This window comes from Dermacentor silvarum, chromosome 7 (assembly GCF_013339745.2).
Source record: "Dermacentor silvarum isolate Dsil-2018 chromosome 7, BIME_Dsil_1.4, whole genome shotgun sequence".
Lineage (NCBI taxonomy): Eukaryota > Metazoa > Arthropoda > Arachnida > Ixodida > Ixodidae > Dermacentor > Dermacentor silvarum.
In genome coordinates this window covers 7247024-7271936 of record NC_051160.1, presented here as the reverse complement: position 1 = coordinate 7271936, position 24913 = coordinate 7247024, and the positions used below count along the sequence as shown (strand labels likewise).

Below are 24913 nucleotides of genomic sequence, written 5' to 3'. Positions count from 1 at the left end.
CGTCACTAAAAGTGGCAAATTATTTTATTGTTATCACATGAATTTAACACAATAGTATAAATCTTGCTCTAGTTTATGTATTTTATTAAGAAGCTAGATTAGTATTTGTGAAAACAAGCCATAAGCTTCGCAGGCTTCGCGCCTGTCTTCGGCCTGTCTTTAGGGCTTTAGGCCATGCCTAGCCATGCCAAAGCAAGACTGCTTGGAACGCACACACGATCAAAATGGCAGCCCGACGCCGTGTTGTGCAGGCAGAAGATTTATCGAATGTTGAGTTTGAAACTAGTGAAGATGTGGAAGTGATACCAACGTTCGACGCTGTCGGCCTCAGAGAGGACCTTCTGCGAGGCATTTATGCATATGGTGAGTACACACACCGGCTGCCCTGGACTGTTTGGCTGTTGGGCCTAACTGTGGCTGCGCCTTCGTGAAAACTTAGTGCTCGTGAGCTAATTGGAAAGCTTGTTTGTGTACTTGCAGCTTTTGCACATTAATTTGATTACGTCGAAATATTTGGAATAAGTTGTTATTATTGCAACGGTGTGGTCTTCTCTCGCTTGGGAAACCGTCGTCATTGGTGCCCTGCGAAACGGAGGAACGTGGCTTTGACGCGATGTTGTTTTAACCCCTGTCAATCGGGCAAGTTAAGTGCACTGTGCACTTAGGGGCCTTTTGTGACACTTTAGGCTACGCGGTTCTAAACGGGAAAAAGAGAGCGCACTCGCAGTAAAATAAAATGGCGACAGACTACGAGCGCGTTTTGTGAAGATGTAGCGTAAAAAGAAAAGTACTTCACGCTTGCGACTGGCGACCAGAAAGCTACTCGTGACGAACGATGTTCACACTGACAAATGCAACTGACGAGTCGCTAAACCGAAATGTCTTACGATATACCGTTCACGTCTCCTTTAAATGTCATCGCCGCGTAAAATAAGCGTCAGCGTATACAGACGTCCCGTTCCTTCGCATCTGATTGGTCCAGTTGTTCTGCGACTGCGGCACGGAGTAAGATAAGACAGGAACGCCGACTCCGCTCGTCTGGAAGGGACACATTCTGCAACGCCGGCTCCTGCTTCACAGCGTGTTCGCCAGACGGCGCTACGAATGAAGAAAAACTAGGGTTCCTCGATGCGTGCGCCCCCCTCCGCCGCCGTGGAGGGTGGAGTCATTCTGTGAAGGGGTGAATGCCGCCTTTCGACCGGCGGCCGCCATTGCGCTCCCCACGCATCGTCGCGGCTGGTTGAGTGAGACACGTGTGCGGCGTCTTCTAGGGCAAAATGCCCAGGTGTTGCGTACCACAGTGCACAAACCATTCGCGAAATGGCTGGAAGATGTTCCGAAAGATCCGAAGAGGCGACTCCTGTGGCTCGTAAAGATCAGGCGCGACAAGTGGCAACCCACGGACCGTTCCTGTTTGTGCAGCGTATACGTTATTGCCTTTCTGTGTTTGGGGAGTTGAAGCTGTGTGACACTGGCACTTTTGATCGCGATCGAGCCTTATCCGGATCGAATTTCTCGATCGTCATCAGCTCCCTTGCCCAAGCTGCAGAAGGAACCTGATCATTGTTGAGAAATCAGATCCCGATCAGGCTTAATCGTAATCACCAGTGCACCGTGTGTAATAGTTCATTTGCACGCTATTTCCCGTAGCGTTTGTCCGTCTTGTAGTCTTGATATCTGGCATGTAAACGTGCCTGTTTAACTCGTTCGTTTCTGGATAGCACAACATGCGCTGTTCTTAAACGCTTGTTGTGCATGAGCTGCAAGTGCGTAAAGATCTGCGCCTACGTTGTGCGCTTTTAAATGCGAAGCATTTCTTAGCGCACTTCGGCGACATTGAGCATATCTATTTATCCATCTATCCATCTATCTATCTATCTATCTAGCCGCCTACGACTTTGGGCTCTCCTGGCCATTTCGTTAACGGGATGTATACGAAAATTGGTATGCCACAACATGACTGCATGACGAACATAAATGACAGGCCATAACATGAAAATCAAAGCATGAATGTCATGAGCGGCATGATTTACGTGCGACGGTCTTGGTGCTCTCCTAGCCCTTTCGTTAATGGGATGTATGCTAAAACTGGTATGGCACAACATGACTGCATGACGAACATAAATGACAGGTCATAACATGAAAATCATGACATGCATGTCATGAGCGGCATGATTTACGTGTCACGGTCTTGGTGCTTCCCTGGCCGTTTCGTTAATGGGATGAATACGAAAATTGGTATGCCACAAGATGACTGCATGACGAACATAAATGACAGGTTATAACATGAAAATCAAAGCATGAATGTCATGAGCGGCATGATTTGCGTGCCACGGTCTTGGTACTCTTGCGGACGTTTCGCTAACTTGATATATACCAAAATTGGTATGACGAGACAACAATGTCTGACGACCATGGGTGACACGTTCTAATAACATGAAAATCGTGACATGCATGTCGCGCCAGCTCGAAGCCACGAGAATCAGTGGGAGTGGAAGCAAGACATGCGCAGCAGTTAATTGCAGTGAGTTGTAGCGCTTGTTCTTGAAAAAATTCTCAACCAAATAAACAATCTACGACATGAGAAATCGCTATGTATTGAATGCATTTTGTTTCCTCTACGTTGAGAAGCCGTGTGGCCGCTTTATTTTAAAGATATCGATGACCGGCTGCTTTATAACAGTTACCGGTTTAAGCTATATTGCTGCGGAAAACATGCTCAACAAGGTTCCATAGTCAATGCCTGCATGAGAGCCATGATTTAATGCCACAAAAGCCATATGTAGAGCACCAAATCATCTGACATGTATTGAACAATTTTTACCCATCTGCACATTTACAGCACGGTAAACGAAATAAAAAAAAAATCAGAATACCCTGCGTTGCAGCATGCAGTCCATAAATGGGGTAGCTGATGACTGATTCGAAAACACGAATGTTTTTTACAATTTTGTTGAAGGCACAAAACACACACAACGAAATGCGATGGGAATCGCGCGCGCGCGCACGTGTGTGTGTGTGTGTGTGTGTGTGTGTGTGTGTGTGTGTGTGTGTGTGTGTGTGTTTCGCACGTTTAACCAATATATAGCCCAACAAGACGCTATCTTAAGGTGTTTACGCAGCTGGCGTGTATGGTAGCCTTCCGCTGCCAGCGAGACCGGCTGCAAATTCCGCTCTAAAAATAAAGATTACAGAACGTAAATCGGAGACCTTCACGCTGCCGATGCGAAAACTTTGTGTTCTCGTCATATCGTTAAAGTACCACACGTTTTACATAACGAAGTCTACGTGCAGCTGCGCAAAGTACCGCTTGCTGCCTATCCTGGCTATAGGCTGCCTGCGGAGAGGGCATCATAATGGCGGACGCCGTAGCAGACGACGTGGTTGTCTCCACCCTCCACGGCGGCGGAGGGGGGCGCACGCATCGAGGCACCCTAAGAAAAACTCTGCAGCGGAGAGGAGCAAAGACGCGGGGGCCGCGGCGCCTGCTTGCCTATCCGTTTTGTCGTCTGCTCCGCGCACGCCCTGACGCCTGTAGCGCGCGTAGCTCTTGCGGTTCACGGAGTGACGTTAGCAGGAGAAACAAGTCATGTATCATGTTATTTAATTTATTTTATACAGGCCAAATACAGGGCATTTGTCAGGTGGCCTACATGGAACTTTACAAGGCACAGGAACGGAAAATAAACAAAGATGGAAAGAAAAACTATAGCAAATGGTAAGGCGATATAATGGCAGTTCGGGTGGTCTCAAGCAATGAAAGACGACAGCGAAAAGAAGTTTTACGCAAAAGCTGACGTTTATCACTCTTTTTTTATTTGAGCACACATCAAGTGCTAAGATGCTTCGCTTGCTTCTTTGCTTCTCGTGGTGCTTTTCGTGTCGCCCGGTTCTCTTGCGAGCAGAATCGCCATTCTCTATAAACATAATAGTTGGGAATTCCTGCCAGTGTTTCCTGCTTATTATTTCACAAGAGAAGCTCTGATTATGTGTCTGCATAACTGGCGGAATCTTCTCGAAGGCAAGGCTGAGAATTTACAGGGTAGCCAGCCGGTATTTACACTGGCTAACCTCCTTGTCTTTCTTTACCTTTCTCTCTCTCTACATTACGGCATGTCTCTGGGCAAGGAAAGGCACCTTCACTGTGTGTAGTTGAAGAGAAATTTAAATTGAGCTCCTCCCGTCCTTCCGCATTGGCGTCTTCTGGTTCCTCCTGGCATTCAGCATCATTGAGCTACGCCAGTCTTTCCTAAACAAATTGAAGGCAGGAACTGCTCCGCTTCGAAGTCGAGGCACTTTCTTTAGATCTAGTAGGACATCACCTTTGTCTTTGCTGAAGTAACTATCAAAAATAAGCTGCTTCTCGAAGTGTCGCACACATATTTTGTCCATTGCTTTAAGCGCTCGCTTATTTGAGTCATTTTTTGACGCCACTGGTGGAGTAGTTGAAGATCAGATGTCGAAGCGAAGAGCGAAAACTTCTCGCGTCCTTTGCCATAACCAGATTTACAGCTGGGAACAAAACACTGTCCTGTTGCTCAGTCTCTTCACGCACAAGTATCAAGATACCTTGTTCCGTCAGGCGTGAATAAACATACTGCAGACATGGTAAACAAAGCGAGGAAGACGAAAATTTCGCACCTACGCTTCTGCGTAGACATAGCGTAGTGAAAAACAAGTACCTCTGTTGTGTCTTTTTGTACAGCATCATTTATCGTCTGTTCCCTGTAAAGACATCTAAAAATGTTTCGTATGCGTGCAAGAAAGCGCTACCGCGTGTTTATTTGCGCTTTTATTATTTGTGTGCATACATTTTTTGTGTTTCATTGCTGTCAAATTTAGACGGCCGAGGCTCCACGTTTGTAGCAGACGACACGCTCTGCGGGTGCCGCGCTGCCCGTTCTGCGCCGCCGTCGCCGCCGGTCTCCGCCACTCAGCGCACGCGCACATGGAAGCAAGCTGTTGAGTTTTCCACGCGCCTCGACAGATGGCGCTACGCGATGTATAGTTTGCGTTGCACGGTTTGTCCCGAGCGAATGCGCGTTGCGCGGCGGCGGAGTCGGCGCTCCTGTTTATCTTACTCTGTGGACTGCGGTCGCGCGACTGAAAAATTGAGCAGTGAGCGACTGGCCCGAAACAGTCGCATTTCGAGAAAAGCAACGATTTACGACTATTTGTGACTGGTCGCTTTGCGACTAACTTGCTCGCGCGACCTTGCCTAGTCGCAAGTGTGAATGGGCCCTTACAAATGAGACCGACGAGTCGATAAACCGAAATGTCAACCGAAATGTCTCGCGATATACCGTTCACGTCTGCTTGCAATGTCATCGCCACGTAAAATAAGCGTCAGCGTATACGGACGTCCTGTTCCTTCGCATCTGATTGGTTCAGTTGTTCTCCGACTGCGGTCGCGCGACTGAAAAATCGAGCAGCGAACGACTGGAATGAAATGGTCGCCTTTCGAGAAAAGCAACGATTTGCTACTATTTGCGACTGGTCGCTTTGCGAAACTTGGTCGCGCGACCTCGCCTAGTCGCAAGTGTGAGTGGGCCCTAAAAGTAGTTCTTTTACGTTGTGTTATTAATAAAAACAAACTTAATCTATGTTTTTTCAACAAAAAACGAAAAAAGTTTTTCTTATAAGAGTGTGGCAAGTCAATGCCGGCCAAGAAAAATGCCTAGCCAACCCAGAACGACATAGCGGCGTGAGATGGCATTTGATCCTGCTATAACAGGACATGAGCGTGTTTTAGGCTATTATCTGTGCTCAAGAGCTGGTCAACCACTAAAAGCTCATTCACAACGGCGACTGGCAGTGGTCGCGCGACCAAGTTGGTCGCAAAGCTGCTCAACCAATCAGCGCGCGCCGAAAGTGATGTTGTGATTTTATCTGGCGTCCTCCACGCCAAATGCAATGTCTACGCCACCATATGCAGACTATACAGGCCGGTATTGGTGTCTTGTGATGCTGGGACGCAGCAGTTGCAGCGTGTCGAATGTACGCGGGCGCATTCGCTGGAAGCTAAACAGCAGGAAAAAAAAGCACAACACAAACCCTTTTTCCAGCTGCCGTTCGTTGGATGAGCACGCCACCCAAAGGTGAACCGCTTTGCTTTAGTATTATGCACCGAATAACACGCAATGCGAGCTAGAAATTACAACTTGCTCTCGATAATACTCGTCATGCGCACAAAGTTCGGGCAGGAAGCGGCTTGCGTGGCCGGTCACTTCGCGCGAGCGGAGGCACGGGCGCACCCACGAGCGTCGCGTTTTCTTTGGAGGCTTCCGCGCTGCCACAGCTGACACCCCGGCGGAGCACATCATCACAGGGACGACGTCTTCCTGTTCGCTCGAATCAAAATCCATGGCTGTTGCTGGAACGTGAAACCAATTTACACAGTGCCAGCGAAGTGTGCGCTAACTGCGTAGATCCCTAGAATTCTCGCTGAAGAACGAGAATGTCCGGGATTGCGACTTGCAGGTCGCGCTCAGCCGGGCTTGCCGGTGTGAACATCAGTCGCCTTCGGTCGCTTTTTGTTCGCAAGTCGCAAATGGTCGCGCGACCTCCTCCAGTCGCCGGTGTGAATGAGCCTTAAGAGTGTGGCAAGTCAATGCCGGCCAAGAAAAATGCCTAGCCAACCCAGAACAACATAGCGGCGTGAGAGATGGCATTTGATCCTGCTAGAACAGGACATGAACGTGTTTTAGGCTATTATCTGTGCGCAAGAGCTGGTCAACCACTAAAGGCTCATTCACACCGGCGACTGGCAGTGGTCGCGCGACCAAGTTGGTCGCAAAGCGACCATTTTGGGCCAGTTGTACGACCGTGGTCGCAAAGCTGCTCAACCAATCAGCGCGCGCCAAAAGTGATGTTGTGTTTTTATCCGGCGTCCTCCACGCCAAATGCAACGTCTACGCCACCATATGCAGACTATACAGGCCGGTATTGGTGTCTTGTGATGCTGGGACGCAGCAGTTGCAGCAACGTGTCAAATGTACGCGGGCGCATTCACTGGAAGCTAAACAGCAGGAAAAGAAAGCACAACACGAACCCTTTTTCCAGCTGCCGTTCGTTGGATGAGCACGCCACCCAAAGGTGATACAGCGGGTGAACAGCTTCGCTTCATTATTATACACCAAATCTCACGCAATGCGAACTAGAAATTACAAGTTGCTCTCAATAATACTCGTTGCCATCCGCACAAAGTTCGGGCAGGAGGTGGCTTTCGTGGCCAGCCACTTAATGCGAGCGGAGGCACGGGCGCACCCACCAGCATCGCGTTTTCTTCGGAGGCTTCCGCGCTGCCACAGGGACGTCTTCCTGTTCGCTCGAATCAAAATCTATGGTTGTTGCTGGGACGCGAAACCAATTTACACAGTGCCAGCCAAGTGCGCGCAAATTGCATAGATTCCTTTGAGTTCTCGCTGAGAACGATACTCCAGGATTGCGACTTGCCGGTGTGAACACCAGTCGCTTTCGGTCGCTTTTTGGTCGTGAGGCGCAAATGGTTGCTCAACCTCCTGAAGTCGCCGGTGTGAATGAGCCTTAAAATGAACTTCTCTGTTTTTTTTTTACGCATTACAATTTGTACCATTGAAACCGCTGGCGGCGAGGCCGAGTGTGTTCCGTGAAGGCACTTCGACCGGAGTACACTCTTCTGCGAGTGACACTTCACTTGCGATGTTTAGATTTGGCAAAGTGCACTTGAACCGAAGGTCCATTCGATTTGCCTGCACCACTGTGAACCAGTTCACAGTGGTTCACGAGAAGTTCAGAATTTGTGCAGCTCGGCAAAGCGCGACACTCGAAACGAATGCCAAGGTGCAGGCGTTATGTCCGACTAATGTGCACGGAGTGCGCAAGTTTGAGAGGGCCTGAACTGCAGGTGTGATCAACTTCTGGGGCGTACATATACACCACACTTGCGTGGATACATCAGACGCGCATAAGCGGGGTTTTAACGGCGCTTGCGCCCGTGTGCTGCATCGTCTGCTGCGCTGCTTGCACCTGTACACCTGCACCAAGGTGGCACCGACAGGGGAGTGGGTGCAGCAAAATTATGAACCAGCCCTGCACCTTTTGAAACGAACGGCGTGGTTTAGCGGGCGCCATTGCTGCACCGCTGAAACGAATGGCAGGGTGCAGCACCTCGTGAACTAGTTCAGGCGGTGCAGGCGAATGGAACGTACCTCGAGTGACACTCTCCTTAAGTGCAATTAACTTGGCCGCTTGACAGGGGTATTACTTTTCTATGCTACTATAAGCTTATGTGCACCAATGTCGATCACTGTAATTCGAATCTCTCACGTTAATAATAACGCTTCAAATAGACAAACCTTCTCAATCTAGCTAAACTTGTGTGTGAGGGAATGCCGATACGCTGTCTGGTGCCTTGGTGCCGATCCTGATCACATTATTTGGTGGTGATTTTCGCTGCTTCTGAGCTCCAAGTATGTCTCAGAAAATTTTAAACATGTTTTCTTGCTATAAGGAGACCTTAAAAAATGACGTTCAGGTAAAGCGATTTGCATGGTGGAATTTCTGACGTTAGGAATTACGTTGAATGATTTGTTCCGTCTGCCAGAGATATATCTAGACGGTCATGCTGCGGAGTGGCCAGCGAAATATTTCGAAGAATGCCCACACAGTGTTACCGTGCGACTCTGTACGCGTGGACATGTTTCTCTTTTGTTAACAGGTTCTGTTTAGGCCATGGAAAAAGAAAAAGAAGCAACGGGATGTGTTGCGTGCCTCAGTGCACCAACCCGAGGGGCGAATGATGGGATAAAGGCCGTCCCACATTCAGTGTTTTCCCTGCGTTTTCTGGCGTTTCATCACCCGGCGCCGCTCAGCGTCGACGCTGAGGAAGGCGCCAAGCCGAAACGTCGTGCTCAAGACACACCAGAAATCTCGCCGCCGGTGCCGGAAGCGGCTCGATGAGCACCGACCAATCAGCGCGTGGCCGCGGCTGCACTGCTGGCAACTTTTGCAAGCTACTTCCGCAGCAACCAGTTCGCATGCGCGCCACCACGGAATGCCAGTGTTTCGTCAGCGAGGCCGCGTCGTCTGAGAAAGCAGCCGCTTGTACCTTTGGGGAAGGGGGGGGGGGGCACACTACCGTGAATATTTTTTTGTGTGCCGTAGAACTATAAACAAGGCATCAAATCCTTAATCAGGAACATTTCTCATAGTTCACTTGAATGACATTGCACACTGTTTCTGGTTAAATCTGTCTGGTCACATGGTACGACGCTGGACTGGTGCTGTTTGCGTGCGTCTCATGTGGCTGGGTGACCTCTCCGGCGCTGTTGATGCAACATTGCAGAGAGACGCAACAGCAGGTGATGCTGGTAAAAACGTCGAATGTGGGGCGGGCTTAAGGCTTCATTCGTTTCCGCTGGACGCATGCCTTAAAAAGAAGTGGGCGGTGAAGGTCTGGGTTGGCAAGCCTGAGGCACTGCCAATGAAGGTTTGCATTGCACGCTTTATCGCCAAAGTGTGCGGAGCAAACCTCTCCTGCCAACAATCTTCGCTTTTGTCTCAGTGGCAGGCAAGACACGGAAGCAAACAAAAAATTTGGGCTATACGCTGAAGCGCGTCATCGACCTCACCAGGCTCGTTGCATTGGAGCATAACTATGTCCGCGCCGATCGCTAGGTCTCTGGCATATTTGCTTGCACTGACCCTTTTCTATTCAAACCGACTTACTGACTTAAACCGATAACACTGCACTCTAGCCTAAGTGTTTGTTCTAGCTACACTTCACTTCGCATACATCCTTCAGAAAGGTTAAGGGCATCATTCGCTGTAGAATAACAAGCACGCATGCACTTCTGGTTATGCATGCTAGTCATCTATATTTATGCAGGGCGTGAATAATTGCATTCAAGGCTCATTTATATTTACAGGGCGCACACGCCGTGGCAATATGTGCAGCCACTGCGGCTGCAACACACAACAGTAAACTTGAGTATGGGACGTCCCTTGAACGTGGGACATCTGCACACACAGTCATTGAATTGTAACATGTCTTGATGCTGCAGTAAATGAGATGGCCAGCGTTCAAAACTTCTTCGAATAGACACCGGATATTTTTTCCGTAGGTTTGAAGGTGTCCCATAATCTCTCGCAAGACCGTAGAGGCTTGGGCTAGTCGGTACATACTCGAGAGGGAAACGGCGCGAAAAAACACAAGAAGAAGACAAGAAGGGAGACACACACCAGCGCTGGTGTGTGTCTCCCTTCTTGTCTTCTTGTCATGTTTTTTCTCGCTGTTTCCCTCCCCATAATCTCTCCTAGAGTGAGCTGCTTTGTAAAAGGGAGCAGCATTCCGCAGCCGATGAGAATAAACACTATAAAAATAAGAATACACTCAGCGTGCTACGAGAATGAGAAATAGTCTGGCATGCTATGACGCGAACGCGCAGTTAAGAATTCTGATATTCTGTCTGCCATCATGAATCACCTCGTGCGCCACCTATAGTCCGTGTCCATTGCGAATAGTTTCAAATCTTACTTAACTCACCTAGAGCCTCAACTTTTCTTTAAATCGGTCAGGCCAACTTCGTCAGAATGTTAAACTTGAATCTCATTCCGTACTAAGTCAAATAATCTGCTCCATCACCTTTTTTTCGCTAGTTATACAACTGTTGAGTACATTAAATAAGTGTCGAAGGGCTTTCTTTTATTGAAAATTTCAGTTTTTATATGTATGTACACTTGTGTGAGTCTTTGCTCACTGAATAGCGAGGCCAGATCTAAAAACCCTCAGTAATTGTTCCTGAATAATCTTCCTAAAGTACCGGAAAAGAAAGAACTGTTATTTGAGTTAAAGCTTAATAAGTAAAGCAATTGGTTTGCAGAACTATCCACAACTGGAAATCTGGCTCCAGTGTATCAAAAATATTGCTACAGGCTATGTGTTAAGTTTGCCGTGCCTAAAACAGCATTATGAATTATCGACCCCAACCTAGCATAAATTGAATGTTGGGGATCACAGGGCTTGTTAGCAAGCAGCTTTCTTCTGCTTGGCTTAATAGAGCAGTTGCTATGCACTGTGTGTGAAATGGTCTTCCAGTTTTATTCTGCCAGCAAGCATTTACTGTTGCTGGTATGGGGCATTACAAGGAGGTTTGCCAGCAAGGAGGATGTGTGCCAGCTCAATAGGCAAGTGCATGAGCATACGTTGGTAGGCTGGTAAAGGGATACCAAGTGCACAGGATAAGTGGAATTGAAAGCTAGATTTTCAGTTATTAGTAATGAGTAGTTCAATGTCCAAGTAGTAGTTTCAAATAAAGATGTGTTAATCCTACCAAATTGTTGCATTAGTACGGGTTTTAAAATGTCACGTATATCCTAAAGCTCTGTTAAAGTACTCTCTGTTGGTTTGGAGCATCTGTTTCACTTTTTATTATTAATTTGGTGTTGATTTTCAAATGTGTGAACTGTACTACCTCAGAATTGCCAGTTGCAATGCTTTCCAAGGACGATTGGTAAAATGTGACTGGCACTAAGTTCATTGGTCTATGTTCTGTGTTCCAGGTTTTGAGAAGCCATCTGCCATTCAGCAGCGCTCCATCAAGCCAGTCATCAAAGGCAGGGATGTGATTGCACAGTGAGTGCACTGCATTGCCCATGTTTGCTCAGCATGGTGGTGATGAAAATGGGTTGCTTTCATAAACTGCTCTGTTTCATTCTATAGCAATTTGTAAATGTTATTCTAGAACAACTCCGAGAATGCCTAATCCGATAAACTGTCGTGCAGCATAATTGATATTTGCATGTGGTGGACCATGGGACAGTGGGATTAGGTGTAAAAACAGTATAGTGGACAGAGTTATCGCAGGTGTCATAATATCCAGAACTATTACCCACCTCCTCTTTCTTTCAAAATATAATTTTCAAAATAATGCATAGGATTGCCCATCCTTGTAGAATCACAGCAGATCACATTACCTTGTGACTTACCAGTGCAAGCTAGGAGAAGGTTGTAAGGTTATGAAAACCGGCACACAAACACATGGACAGAAAGAGAAGATAGGTAGGGGAGGGGTTTGAAGTATTCAGCCCCTTGTAAGCTAGAAAAAAATATATGCAGCCTAATTCAAGAGAGCATATAGAGGCAGTGGTGAGGGCAAAAGGGCCCTGCAAGATTAACCACAAGTCTCAGTTTACTTCTTGCAATGTCGGGGTCTTTTATTTACTTCCTTTGACATGTGGCAATGCTTATATTGGCCAAAGTGGACGCTGTATCAATGAAAGATTAACACTTTCGTGACCACGGGAAAATCAGTAGTTTTCAGGTGGTCTAGGAAATTTTTTTTTTTCCCGTCACAGATAATGCTTGATGTAGTAGTTTGTGTATAGTGTCAAATTGTGGAGGAGGAAATTATCTGCCCAATGGTATTAATTTCGACCAGTGTGTGTACGAAAAATACTACAAAAAATTATCAAAACAAGAAATTGTAACAAGAACGAAGAAGTTAGACTAAAATATCAACGCTACTTCGCACATGATACATAAAAAAATATTTTAAAATATTCGAAATATACATTTTGAGCATAAAGGCAAATGCAATAATCCTGCAAATATAAGCTCTGTATGTACAAAATTGTTTTAGATACATAGGAAAACATTGGCCCTAGTGAATTGCTGCGCAGCACTCCGGAGCGCGGTGCCAAGGTCCACTCCCAGCTGTCTCCGTACACAACACTCCACTTTATGCGCGGCCGCCAGCTATTAATTTAGGTCTTCGGTCGCACCCGAACGACGTTGTTACCCTGCTGATAAGAACTGTGACCTTTAGAACACGCCGATATACTTAGAGCAATGCGCCGCCGCGATGAAGAATGCGAAAATCACCGGCGGGAGCTTGTTGACGTTCCGAGGCGGTTTGACGCACTTTCACTGTCCGTACTGAAGTCTGACAAATCGAAGCTGTCCTCCAAGTCTGTGCTGCTACCATAATCCAGAAATTCGAGCCCAGGTGCACCAGAATGCATCGAAATTCGCCGTTCAAGGACTAAAGGTGCTCTACAAATCCCGCTCAGTGGAAAAGAGAAACACGAAAGCAAAACTGATAAAATAGCTTCTCTTTAACCCATTCGGTGGCGCTAGCTGTCCAGAAAAACTTTGAGAGCGCCAAAATTAGAATTTGTACCTTCAATAACATACTATCGATGGGGATAGGCACGGTCACGAAAGTGTTAAAAGAGCATGCGCAGAATGTGAAAAAATGCAGTTGTGCAGCAGTGTTTCAAGACACTATGATGTTGTCAAAAAACAAAGATGAAGATACTCGCAAACATAAACATGTTTGCATAATAAGACTGGGTGATAAATGCGCTAGTAGGCCGTTGTTCAGTGCATACAAGAAATAATTTATATACAGTATTGACCCTTTTCACGGAGCAGTTTGTTTTAGAGAAACGAGATGGCGCTCACGGCGGCGCGCCATACCTCTCCTCAGCGACCGCGCACGAATACGAAACCATTACCGCTTCTACCTTGCTTCTGTGCTATCAGCTGTCGGAAATGCAACTGAGTTTTCGCTAACACATTGCATGTGCTCCAATCGTGCTAGATTGAATCATGTGGATTGAAGACATGTGCAGTAGTTGGCTGCAAAAGTAGTGACTGGCATGTTAAGGAATAGAATGAATATGTGTGGCGAAGTTCGTGGACCGCTGCTGCAACTGTCCGAACGTGTTACCGGCACTTTGTGATGTCCGGCTTTCCTGGAGGATACAGAAATTTGCTCATCCGCCAGCCTCGTATCGCTAACCTTTAAAGAAAGGGCGTCATCCCCAGAACGTCGGCAAGAGTGAGTACCGCTCGTTAAACAATGACAAAGGGAGTAGCGCCACTTCCTGTCATAGTAAGTTTCGCGCACGTTATCTATACGCATCTGTCCCAAATGGCAGGAAAACTTTCGCCCACTCTATCGCTGACGTGTCAAGAATAAGTGAATGGGCGCACACTTGAATATATGCGCACTGTATACGTACAATAAATGACGGACTGCACCGATGGCGCACGAATGGTCGAAGCTGAATGTTTCGTGACGGTCCACAGGAGTAAGCGAGTTACTATCAGTAATGTATATATTTGCTACAAGGTATTACAATGCACAAAACAGCTACGTTTCAAGCCTTGTGCGCAGCAAGAACAAATCTATCGGAACTGAGCACAACCGCGAGCGCTTAGGCAGAAAATAATCAGATAGTGGCCGCACCGAGAAACGTCACTGAGTCAGAAACTGGCAAGCCACTGCTTCAAAATGTTTGCCGAATTAAGAACAAAGAGCAAAACACACTAATCCTGACTGAATTCATGGGCGGAATGTTTGGCTAGCTTGGAATACATATTTAGCCCCGCTTTTAGAACAAGCACCATATACGCTGCTTGCGCCGTTTGCACATAGCTTAATCAGCTCCGAAAGCACTTTTGCATGTTCTCTGAAGCTGTGATCAAAGCTTCGTGTCGTCCACCTAGTCACCGTCTACGATATCTCCGAAAACAAGAGGTTTTCTAAGCTGCGGCGGCGTCATACACTTCCATTGTAAACAAGGAGGCAACGGATGCAGTTTAGGCAAGCAATGGACGCGTCACCACGTGATCAAACATGGCAGCGCCTACGGGATCGCTGCGCAAAGGGTCAATAGACCACTTATAACGTAACCGCTTATAGTGCAGGACCGGATATAGTGCGGTCTTTTCAGACTCCCGTTAATTTTCCCATAGCACCCCATGTATACACGTATCGATTATAGTGCAGTTGCGGGAAACGAAATACCGGTTACAGTGCGCCTGCCTGGGAGTACGGAAGTCAGTGGAGACGGCGAACGCTCCCCTCAAATGGGCACCCCAAGGAGTGATCGAGGAAGAAAGAGACGAAGTGGAGGAGAAGGGCACGTGGTGCTAACGAACAGCCAGTGAGGCTTAAACCAGAATCTTGAGTGCGAGTCGTGAAATTTCACTGCGCGCATAGCGAGCGAGGGCCACGAAACTGCCAAGGCCGGCCTAGCTCGCTTCACGATAACGGCAGTAAACGAAACTTCAGGGAGCGGGCGGCGCCGGCATGGCACGGGGAAGGGCGCACACAGAGATGTGGAATGTGAGGGAGGAGGGCGGCAGGGAAGCGGATTTCGCCTCAGCAACTCCGCCGCTTCGGTTGCACCCCTCGCCCTCCCTCGTACCTCCCTCACTTTCGACTGTCACCGTGCCGACCCGCCGCCGTGCAGGCGCCGCCGCTACAGCCGGCCCGGCGCTCCGAAGTTTCGTTTTCTGCCATTATCGGGAAGCGGGCGTTGGCCGGCCTGGGACAGCACTGCTGCTTCCCTCTGCACCGTAGCCACAGCGTGCAAGGTCAACATGTGACTGGAAAGTAGAGGAAGCATAAAGGAAAAAAAAGGGTTCACTGCCATTTTCTACGCGTGGCTACGGTAGCGTGGCTGAGACGTTGGCACGTACACGCATGTTCCAGCGCAACGCAGAATCGGCGACCTTGCCATTTGAGAGAGAATGAAATTTCCGCCGCTTTTATTTTTTTCTTTTTTCTTTTTTGTTTGCACGCAACATTGAGAGGTCTCTCCTAAGCTTTTACTCTATGACGGTGCCGGCGCAATGCCGGTCGGAGGCGCCGCCGCGTGATTTGGTTCGAATTAACGAGATTCGACTGTAAATTGAATGCAAACATTCTAGCCGCATTCCTCGACTGTCGCATATGCGTGGCGGCTCGGTGCACATGTTTTGCATATGTTCGGGCCTTGAAAATTGTTGGTTTGGTTATAGTGCGGATATTCGCGACTCCGGCGACTTACATTATAAGCGGTCTACACTGTACTTTAACAGGCTCCTCACCAGGCCCCATTGCAAATTTCGGTTATACACTGCAAGCTGTAAAACGGCATCTCAGGAGCATCTTACCGAAATAATTTTTCAAATTGGTTCATTATTGGAGGAGATAAAAGAAATAACTTTTCTGTTGTCGTGCGGCCAGGAAGCAAGCATCACTGCCAACCGAGGCACACTCTGCCCCTAATTGTGTTCAAGTTCTTTCTGTGAAAAGTTCAGCAAATGGATTGCACCAAGCAAATCAACGTGACGCAGAATCCAGAAGCTTCAAAGTGTCGTCGGGGCATCTCACTTTCCTCATCAGTGCGCGCTAGTGATGGCGACCGTTGCAATGGCGGGCTTGGCGTGTAGCGGAAGAAAGGCGATGGAAGTTGTGGAGACCAAGAAGCAGGAACCGCAGAAGGGCACCCGTTGGTGGAAGATTGTGCTCGGAAGGGCAGGCCAGGAGAGGGCAGCTTTGGAGGAGCAGCGACGTCGAAACTGGCAGCGAGGAGTTTACATGAAAGCGAGTGAAAGGAGTGACAGGGGGGGCGTCCAAACGGCTTGCAGACTGGAGAGCAAATGAGGAGGAAGGCAGTGGCTGCTTTTATAGGGGGGGTGCAAAGGTCACGGAAGACTACGAGAGTATCGCACTGGAAAGCGCCGCAAATGCCGTGCTCAAGTCTGAGGTTGTGTTTGTTGTGCTCATTGTGGGTTCGCAGCGCGATCGTGAAAACTGAACGTTTTTTCAGTAGGGGCTTTGCATGATCACCGGGCAATTTTTTCCCCGAAGTGTGCAGCCGTGAAGTTTGCAAAACGAGAGTTTTTCAGCGCACCATTGTCGACGGCACTGTGCTAATTCTACGGTTTTAGTGTCGGTGTTTGCGCACCGTCGTGATCGCGCCATTGACAAATGTCTAGGAACAAAATTCAGTGACCCTACCACGCATTTATACCCGTGCCACACGGGCAAAGTAAAGTTCACTTTGAGCGAGTGCACTTCAGCGTACTGAGTGTCACTTTGGCGGTGCGCTGCTTCACGAGAAAGAAAAGTGTTCTTTCAAATTGATGGCCATGGCGACCGGGAGTCAGACGGGAAAGCATATATTTATTAATAAAAAAATGTGTGCACGAAACCAGTTTATTATTGTTAGAAACAACATTTACAATCCACCTTTAAAAGCACCGGCAACGACGGCAACTTGACCAGTAACAGTCAAAACGACTCGATCCGCCCAACAACTGTGCACTCATTATTCGGCGTGGTCGTGAACAGCCCGAAAGCGAGAGTAGTTTTTTTTGCTGTTCTTGCTGTTTTTTGCGGTGTGGCACATTTTATTATCTTGTAACATTAGCAATTTAAAACAATGTTATTAAAAATTACTCCTGACTCTTCTTTCAATATAACTTTATGTAGCTTCTAAGCATTGCTAACGAGGCTACACACTTCGCCGCCGCGAAGTGAGTTCGCCGAACACACTCGCCGGCGAGTGCGCTCTGCAGTGAGTGTCGCTAAGCGTTCCCATGTGGCAGCCTGCGATTGGCACTAGCCGCGAAGTGCACTTGCTCAAAGTGCACTTTACTTTGCCCATGTGGCACGGGTATTAGACCGTTTGTCCTAAGTCGGATGGCATGAATCGAGCACGACCGGCTCAAGAAAATCGCCGGGGAAACACCAGCTTGCATTGACCCGTCGTGTTGACAGCCTGTCGCAGCTGGTGACACTCGGGATTTTTTGTGTTTTCAGCAAGGTTATCGCTCGATTTGCATTAATTTGCACCGTCAGGGGATGTGTACCGCGCAGTAACACAGCGAGAAAGAAAAAAAAAAGGAGACAGGGCCCATGACGTATGCTTCATGCAGTCTTCTAGCTCTGGTATGAGGGAATACAGAGAAGCAATTTTGTTTGCGGGAGGCTTGACGGGGGCTAATCAGTCAGTGGAGAGAGTGTCTATGTTGGCGGTGACGCTCGCTTCCTGAAATCATGGGTTCGAGGCACGGAAATACTTCTATCCCAGCTATTAATGAACCAATTTAAAAAATTCTTTCGGTAGAACACTCCCTAGAGGGCACGAACAGCATATAACCAAAATTAGCTATGTGGCCTGGTGAAGGGCCCTATAACCGGTCTTCTCCCATACCATAGCGGAGGGACGAACGGCGGTGTCAAGCCCCACCTTCTCTTTCTTTGTTGTGGCGTTGCGCCTTTTGTGTGTAGTCATAGTGAGTGACAATACACGCACTGTGAAGAGGCATTTGTGCATGTGACTGTGACTCACTGGCTAGGAGCAGGCTTCCTTGCAAGGAAAGGTGCGCAGCGATTATTTCGAAATTTTGGCTGTTCTCGCGGTGCTCCGCACCATATTACTTTGCAGGCACAATCGTCCGTGCGTTGTATGTATGAATGTATGTATGTAGAAAAATGAGAGGCACAACTTTGAGGTTATCTTAGGTTTATTTACCCAACAATTTCGGTTGGTGGACCTGACCTTTTTCAAGGGATCCCTTGAAAAAGGGATCGTGTAGTGGATCTGCGTGCTGCAACCACACTCGCACAAGCCAAGGCAGTGTTCAGTTCAAGCCTTGGAAATTATGCGATTGCGGCAGAGGAGAGCACTAAAGTAAATGTGCTACTCAGTGCACTTGGTACAAGAAAAAACTGCCAGGTGCAGCTATCAGAATACCGTAACACAGCAAATTGATGACCAATTGACCAGAAATTTGCATTGCCAACAGCGCCCGTTATTTTACACTGAAAGAGAAAACAACATTGAAGCGTTCACTGTAGGCGGGGCACAGTAACTGGCACTGCCCTGCACCTTCAAAACTGAGGCGGGGAGAAAGTGTGCCGTCTTCCGTCGTGCGCATGATACCTGGGGGAGGACAGGGTGGCTTCTATTCTGGCAGTGGCTGCGTATGGCGTGGCTGCACGGGCCGTATGTTGAAAGCGATTTGCGATGGGGACAGAGTTATTTAAGTTGTGAGCACAGTGAAGTGTTGTCCTCTTTTCTCTCTCCGTGTGTTTGTGCGCTGGTTTTCATGATACAATCATACCAACTTGCCCAGCTTACATTGCTCCTAAGATTGTAATGTTTCTGCAGACTAAAGAATATTTTTACCCTTTGGGGCTTATCTTGTTCGCAAACAACCATCATCTATCTTGCATGCATTTTAACACACTGAGCTTGTGCTTTAACGACCTCCAGATGACTAAAATTATTTCAGTGCCCTCTATTACAGCGTCTCATAATCCACGTGCTGCATAGGCCGTGGTAGCTTAGTGGCATTGCACTGCTGAGCTTGAGGCAGTGAGTCCAATCCTGGTGGCTGCATTTCGGTGAAGGCAAAACGAAGAAATGCTCGTGTATTTAGATTTAGGTGCACGTTATAGAACCTCAGCTGGTCAAAATTAATCTAGAGTTCCCCACTGCAGTGTGCCTCATAATCAGATTCTGGTTTTGGCACGTAACACTCCAGAATTTAATTAATTGAACATTTTGGAGACAATCATCTCTTTTGATTTAAATTAAAATGTTTTAGATATAGTAGAGTGTTCTTGCTCAAGCCATTTTGTTTTTCGCCTTCTCAAGCATGTAGCTACAGTGCTCAGCAATTCAAATGGGACAGTTGGCCTGCATGGCAGCTGGTGCTTTTTGCACCTCTGGTGAGCACTGGGTGATCGCTAGGGAACCATATGCAGTAACAATGTGTCCAAAGGCCCTTGCTGTCATCGTATACCACAGTGCTGCAGCTCGGTGTCCCCAGCGTCCACTGGTAGCACAAAAAGTACCAGCCAGTATGCAGGCTGATTATCGTGTTTGAATTGATGAACACTGTAAATGATTGAAACAACTTCACCTGCCACTCTTTCTGGCAGGGCCCAATCTGGTACAGGAAAGACGGCCACCTTCTCCATCGGGGTGCTGCAGACCATCGACACACAGGTTCGAGAGACACAGGCACTGATCCTGTCACCCACACGCGAGCTGGCTGTACAGATTCAGAAGGTCATTCTGGCATTGGGCGACTACATGAATGTCCAGTGCCATGCCTGCATTGGTGGTACCAACCTGGGTGAAGACATCCGCAAGCTGGACTATGGCCAGCACATAGTGTCCGGCACTCCTGGACGTGTCTTCGGTCAGTAACTTCTCCAATGGGATCCTAAGGGAGATGTATTAGAACCGGTAGGGGATCTGAAAACTGTTCGATACTGCATCCATAATTCGAGATATAAAATATGCCTCTCTCAAGCTTATCTGAAATCTCCGCACATTTCGGACAGTCTCCTAAAATCACGAAAGGCTGGAATTTACCGATTTGCTGCTCTAAGGCTGTCTCAATACACAATACAGTCGCCAACCGATTTTCCGGACTTTGCGGGGACCGAAAAATAGTCTGTAAAATCTAACAGTCCGAAAAACTCGCCCTAAAAAAAGAAAATTTATGAGGCTTAGAATGGCATAAAAAAAATGTTTAATAATGCCCTGCCCCATACGACGCTTGGAGGTGATTAGATTTGCATGGATGTGCGCAAGACTGACGTCGTCTCCGCATACAGTCGACAAGAGCGTCACCGCGTTGTGATCTCCGCTAGCAGAGATCGCCATTTAGATCGAATAAACGAGCCCCGTTACTTCGCACATAGCCTCCACAATCAGCTCCAGCAATGCGTCATTCGCTCTGACCTTCCCATTCGGCAGGACCTTGAATAAAGCTGATTTCATTAATTCATTCCCACTCGGCACGTAGCCCGTCAGAGAAGTGTAATCTTGCTAACTCTGTAACGACTCAGCAACGGTGCGCTGCCAGAGCTGATCCCGGAGGCTAGGCTTCGCACCACTTGGCTCTCGCGAAGGCACAGGAGGTGGCGCCAATCACACATGTACGAAGCTGCACACGTCTCCGAGGCGCGCACACTGCGCGCAACATAGTAACCGAACTTTAAAAAATAATATTAATAATAATAAACGGACGCAAAGTGATTACAGTGCAGTCCACGTATAACGATGCCACATATAACGATATATCGGTTATAACAATGAGTCGACCTAAGAGTATCAACTTATGCATTAGGGCTATGAGGGAAAAAAAAAGCATATATACTGATATATTATTCACCGCATATCGGATATAACGATCGAAATCATGCTTCTGGGCAGCGTTTTTCATGCAGAATAATCGCGAAATTTGCGTTCCTAAGTTGCCTGTTCCTAAGACAGGGCGAAAGTTTGCCTATGCGAGTTCGTATTTGCCGCCATTACCGCGCAGCGCATCCCGGCCTTGCGCCGACTGTGAACGAAAGCCACGGAGAGCATCGCAAGTTGGCGCAGCGTGCACAAGATGGCGCCAGCTGCTTCGCGTCCGCGGCGGCGGCGGTCGCGCGAGCGTTCAGAGGAGAGGAGAGGGGGGAAGGAATTAATAAGCGAGCGGCGCCTTCATGGCCTACCCTGCCTTTACAATCTCCCGTTCTCAGCGAGCGCGGAAATTCGCCGCGGAAGGAGCGGGGAGGTGCGCCGACAAAGCGCCAAGCCGTGTCTCTCGAGACGAAGCTGAAAATTTAGCAAGACTCGGAAGAAGTACGAGCTCGTGCAGTCGATGATATCGATGATTATGAAAACCGGGAGCGCCACGATCATGAAGGCAAGAAGCAGTGGCCATGCCGATGAACGGCAAAGGTGGGCTTTGTGCGCCAGGACGAAACCCTCATGGGTGAAACTAACACAGTGGAAGCCGCTGACATTACGGAGTCCGAAAATTCGGTTGGCGACTGTATTTTTTTTTAGGTCACTCGCACTGTAGTATGATCATTTATATACTGATGTGATTTAGACACCACTTATTGCAAATTTTGGTTTTGTACTTTGTTATGACACGAGTCATAAGATAATTAAGCTTTCTAGGGAAAAAGAAATTTAAAAAACTGAGTAATTTCAGTACATAGCTTTTTGGGCTCTGTAGAAACATTAAACAATATTGCTTTTGGTACCTTATCCATACCTGCCAAGTCTCCGGGACTGACCATTTCTTCCGTTTGTACGGTTGACAGGAAAATCTCCCGGAAATAGCAGTTGTGCCCCATTTCTATCCACATCCAGCGCTTTGTCTGTACATATTAGCAAAAAAAAAAAACTCAATTCTTTTGGAATTTCGTCGCGCAAGGAATTGTTTAGAAAGTAGTAGGGAAACCCTACATGCGTTATTTCGTTATCCGTAGTGCTGCTCTTTGCACTGAAGGGTTTGTTAGGTGTCTCAGTGGTCCTTGTCTCATTAAGCTGGGGAGCGAATGCCGCGTTCCGCAACCGGCAACGCTAGACTCTCCATCGCTCTTCACGGTGTCAGCCACTTGGCGTTGCATAGGTCAACTGTCAGTCATAGATTTAAGCGAGGAGCACGAGTGCAAAAAGTATCTCTACTACTTAACTGAAGTGAGGCTGTGTATTCTGTTGATACCACAGAGCAATGCTGAGTGTGAGGGGCAATTTAGCATAGTGAAAAAGGCAAGAACACAGCTCCGCTGTAATGTAAGCCCCCCCCCCCCCCCCCTCCTGACCTGTCCCGGTCAGAAAATCTCCAGGATTTGCTTTCTCCAAACTGGGCAGGTATGCTTATCTTACCTAACTTGATGCAGAGCAGCGAAGGCTTGTCTAAGCCAGGCAGTAATGAGAGCTGGCTCTGTGTTCCAGATAAAAGCGTAGGAATCACCCATTGTGTGCTACCAGTCCATCTGGGAAGCTTCCATCCATTCTTTGTCGAGGACACTCTGGATGTATTCCAAGACTCATCGCATACAGCTAAATAGACAGATAAGCGGACAGCGACCATTTTAATGCTTTCCTGCATGTAGGAAAAGCAGCAGTTTTTAGGTAGTCTAGTAAATACTCTTTTTCCTATCACACCGAGCATGCTTGATACTAAAGTGTGATACGATGGGACTACTAGTCCCAAACATGTTTATTACAAAGAATGCGAGAAACAATATCCGAACAAAAACTTTGTAGAAAGAAAAGCAGGTTATATAAAAACGTCATTGTTGCTTTGCTCGGAATAACCTTTAAAATATTTCGCAATATACATTTTCAATGCAATATTCTAGCAAATATCTTTGCATGTAAACGTTTCTTGAGATATAAAACAAAATGTTAACCCTAGTGACTAGCCCTAGTTTTGATGCCAAGGTTGGCTCTCGGCTGTCTTTTCACACGAAACTCTGCTTCCTGCGCAGCCGCCGGCACATTATCCAGACTGAAAGTCGTTAACACACTGCAGATAAGAAAATGCAGGACAGCTTTATATCAGCGCATCGCAGCTTTGAAACGGTTCGGCGAAGAAAGTGAAACTCCATTCTGAAATCTGTGTCTGTACTGCTTCCAAAGTCCAAGCTCTTGTGCAGATGCATTAGAATCGGTCGAGCAAAAAAGCGAGGGCAGCGTTCGCAAAATGAAAACAGCATTTATTGAACATGAACACGCCGAGCTCAATCTACGTCATTGCTGCTCACCTCGTCGCTATCTTCCTTATCGCTGTCATCTTCAAACAGTGCACTATATTCAGTACCATCAAGCGCATTACAGATGCTGCACTTTTTGAAGGAGCGCAATGGGTCAATGTCATCCTCGTTGCGGTGCACGCAAAAAGCATCGCCCGTTGCCCTCTCCAAAGACTGGACGCTTTTCTCATCAATGCCGAAGTCCCACCTGGCTTGAATATTTGACGATGTCTCTGCGGCTAGCACAACTTTTCGTTAGAAAGCAGCACTATGGTGGCATCACCTGTTTGGTGCCATTACGATAACGCGGCACTGCACGCCGCTACTACGACACCCATCGATGCTACACCATACTGATACTACCAATACGACACGGGCCAAATAGAGATGTTGCTCGTGTGCTTCAGTTGGCTACTGGCGTGGCTAGTAGCGGCTACGATGCTGATTTTTCTAGATGGCGCTAGCTATGCACCATATTTATCCATTTTTGGTAAAAACGCGCATTTAAAAAAATATCCTCGAATCTCAGCCGACCCTCGAGTTTAGTATATAATTATATGAAAAAAAAAAAAACTATCGGCCTAGATTCGAATAAGTACGGTAACATTACATATATGTGCGAGTTTTCAGCACTATACAGTAGAACCCCACTGTTACGTTCCTGGGTGCTGTGTTTTTCCGGCTGTGTCGTTTTCGGCTGGTCCCGGCACAGCTCCCATAGAACCCAATGCATTGGTAACCCCGCTGTTATGTCGCAACCGTTGGACCGTTCCCGCATCATACGTTGCGAACTGCCACCCCGTGCCGGCCCTAGCGGCCATTTTGACTTTTCATGTCGCTTGGCTTGGTTAGGGTGACTAGAATGGGGAGGTGTGAATACAGGTGGTGCAAACGTGGCCCCCCAGCGCCGATGCCGCGGGGCGGCTTTGTTGACCGAGGCGCGGTAAGGCACACAGCTGAAATGAGCGTTTCGCCAGCCTCGGGTATCGCACGCTTTCTGCGAGCGTCAAGGAATAAGTCTTTATCATGAAATCAACGCTTTATCAGCCCACGTCATTACTCCTGTAAAATTTTCTGGGCCCAGTTCGCATTGCGTCGATAGAATCAAACGCATTTTTTTTTCCCCCATCAGGATCATGGGGGGGGGGGCTTTGGAATAATTTCGACCACTTCGAGTTCTTTAACGCGCACTGACATCTTACAGTACACGGATGCCTTGCATTTCCACTTCCTCAATATGCGACCGTCGTCCTCGAGGTCAGCAGTAATCACCCTATGCGTGCCGTACGTACGACCTGTAAACTGCAGTCATTACCTGATTACTTCTCGACGTACAAACCACTTTTTGCTAGCACTTGCAGACCTGTAGCATATCCTTTCGACGCTCAAATAAACAATTTTCTATGATTGCAGGAAGCAACACATCTCGTCATGAAATCGTTTATTTAAGTGAGGAAAACAACTATATGAGAAAATTTGGTCTACAACACACAAGATTTCAGTGTTTTTAGTTTATTCTCACTGCCCTGCTGAGTGACACCTTTCAGCAAAAAATGAATCCTTGTGACGCAATAAAAACGTACAGCTGA

At 47.6% G+C, this 24913-nt stretch overlaps 1 protein-coding gene across 1 annotated transcript in view; it reads left to right on the top strand.

Moving 5' to 3' along the window:
* Positions 1–187: 187 nt before the first annotated feature.
* Positions 188–24913, top strand: part of LOC119457491 (eukaryotic initiation factor 4A-III) — a 63661-nt gene continuing 38935 nt past the window's right edge. Inside the window, exons 1-3 of the mRNA XM_037719077.2 lie at positions 188–363; positions 11542–11614; positions 19713–19975. Of these exons, the coding sequence (XP_037575005.1) occupies positions 225–363; positions 11542–11614; positions 19713–19975 (475 nt within the window). The 5' untranslated portion in view covers positions 188–224. The remainder of the gene's footprint in view (positions 364–11541; positions 11615–19712; positions 19976–24913) is intronic.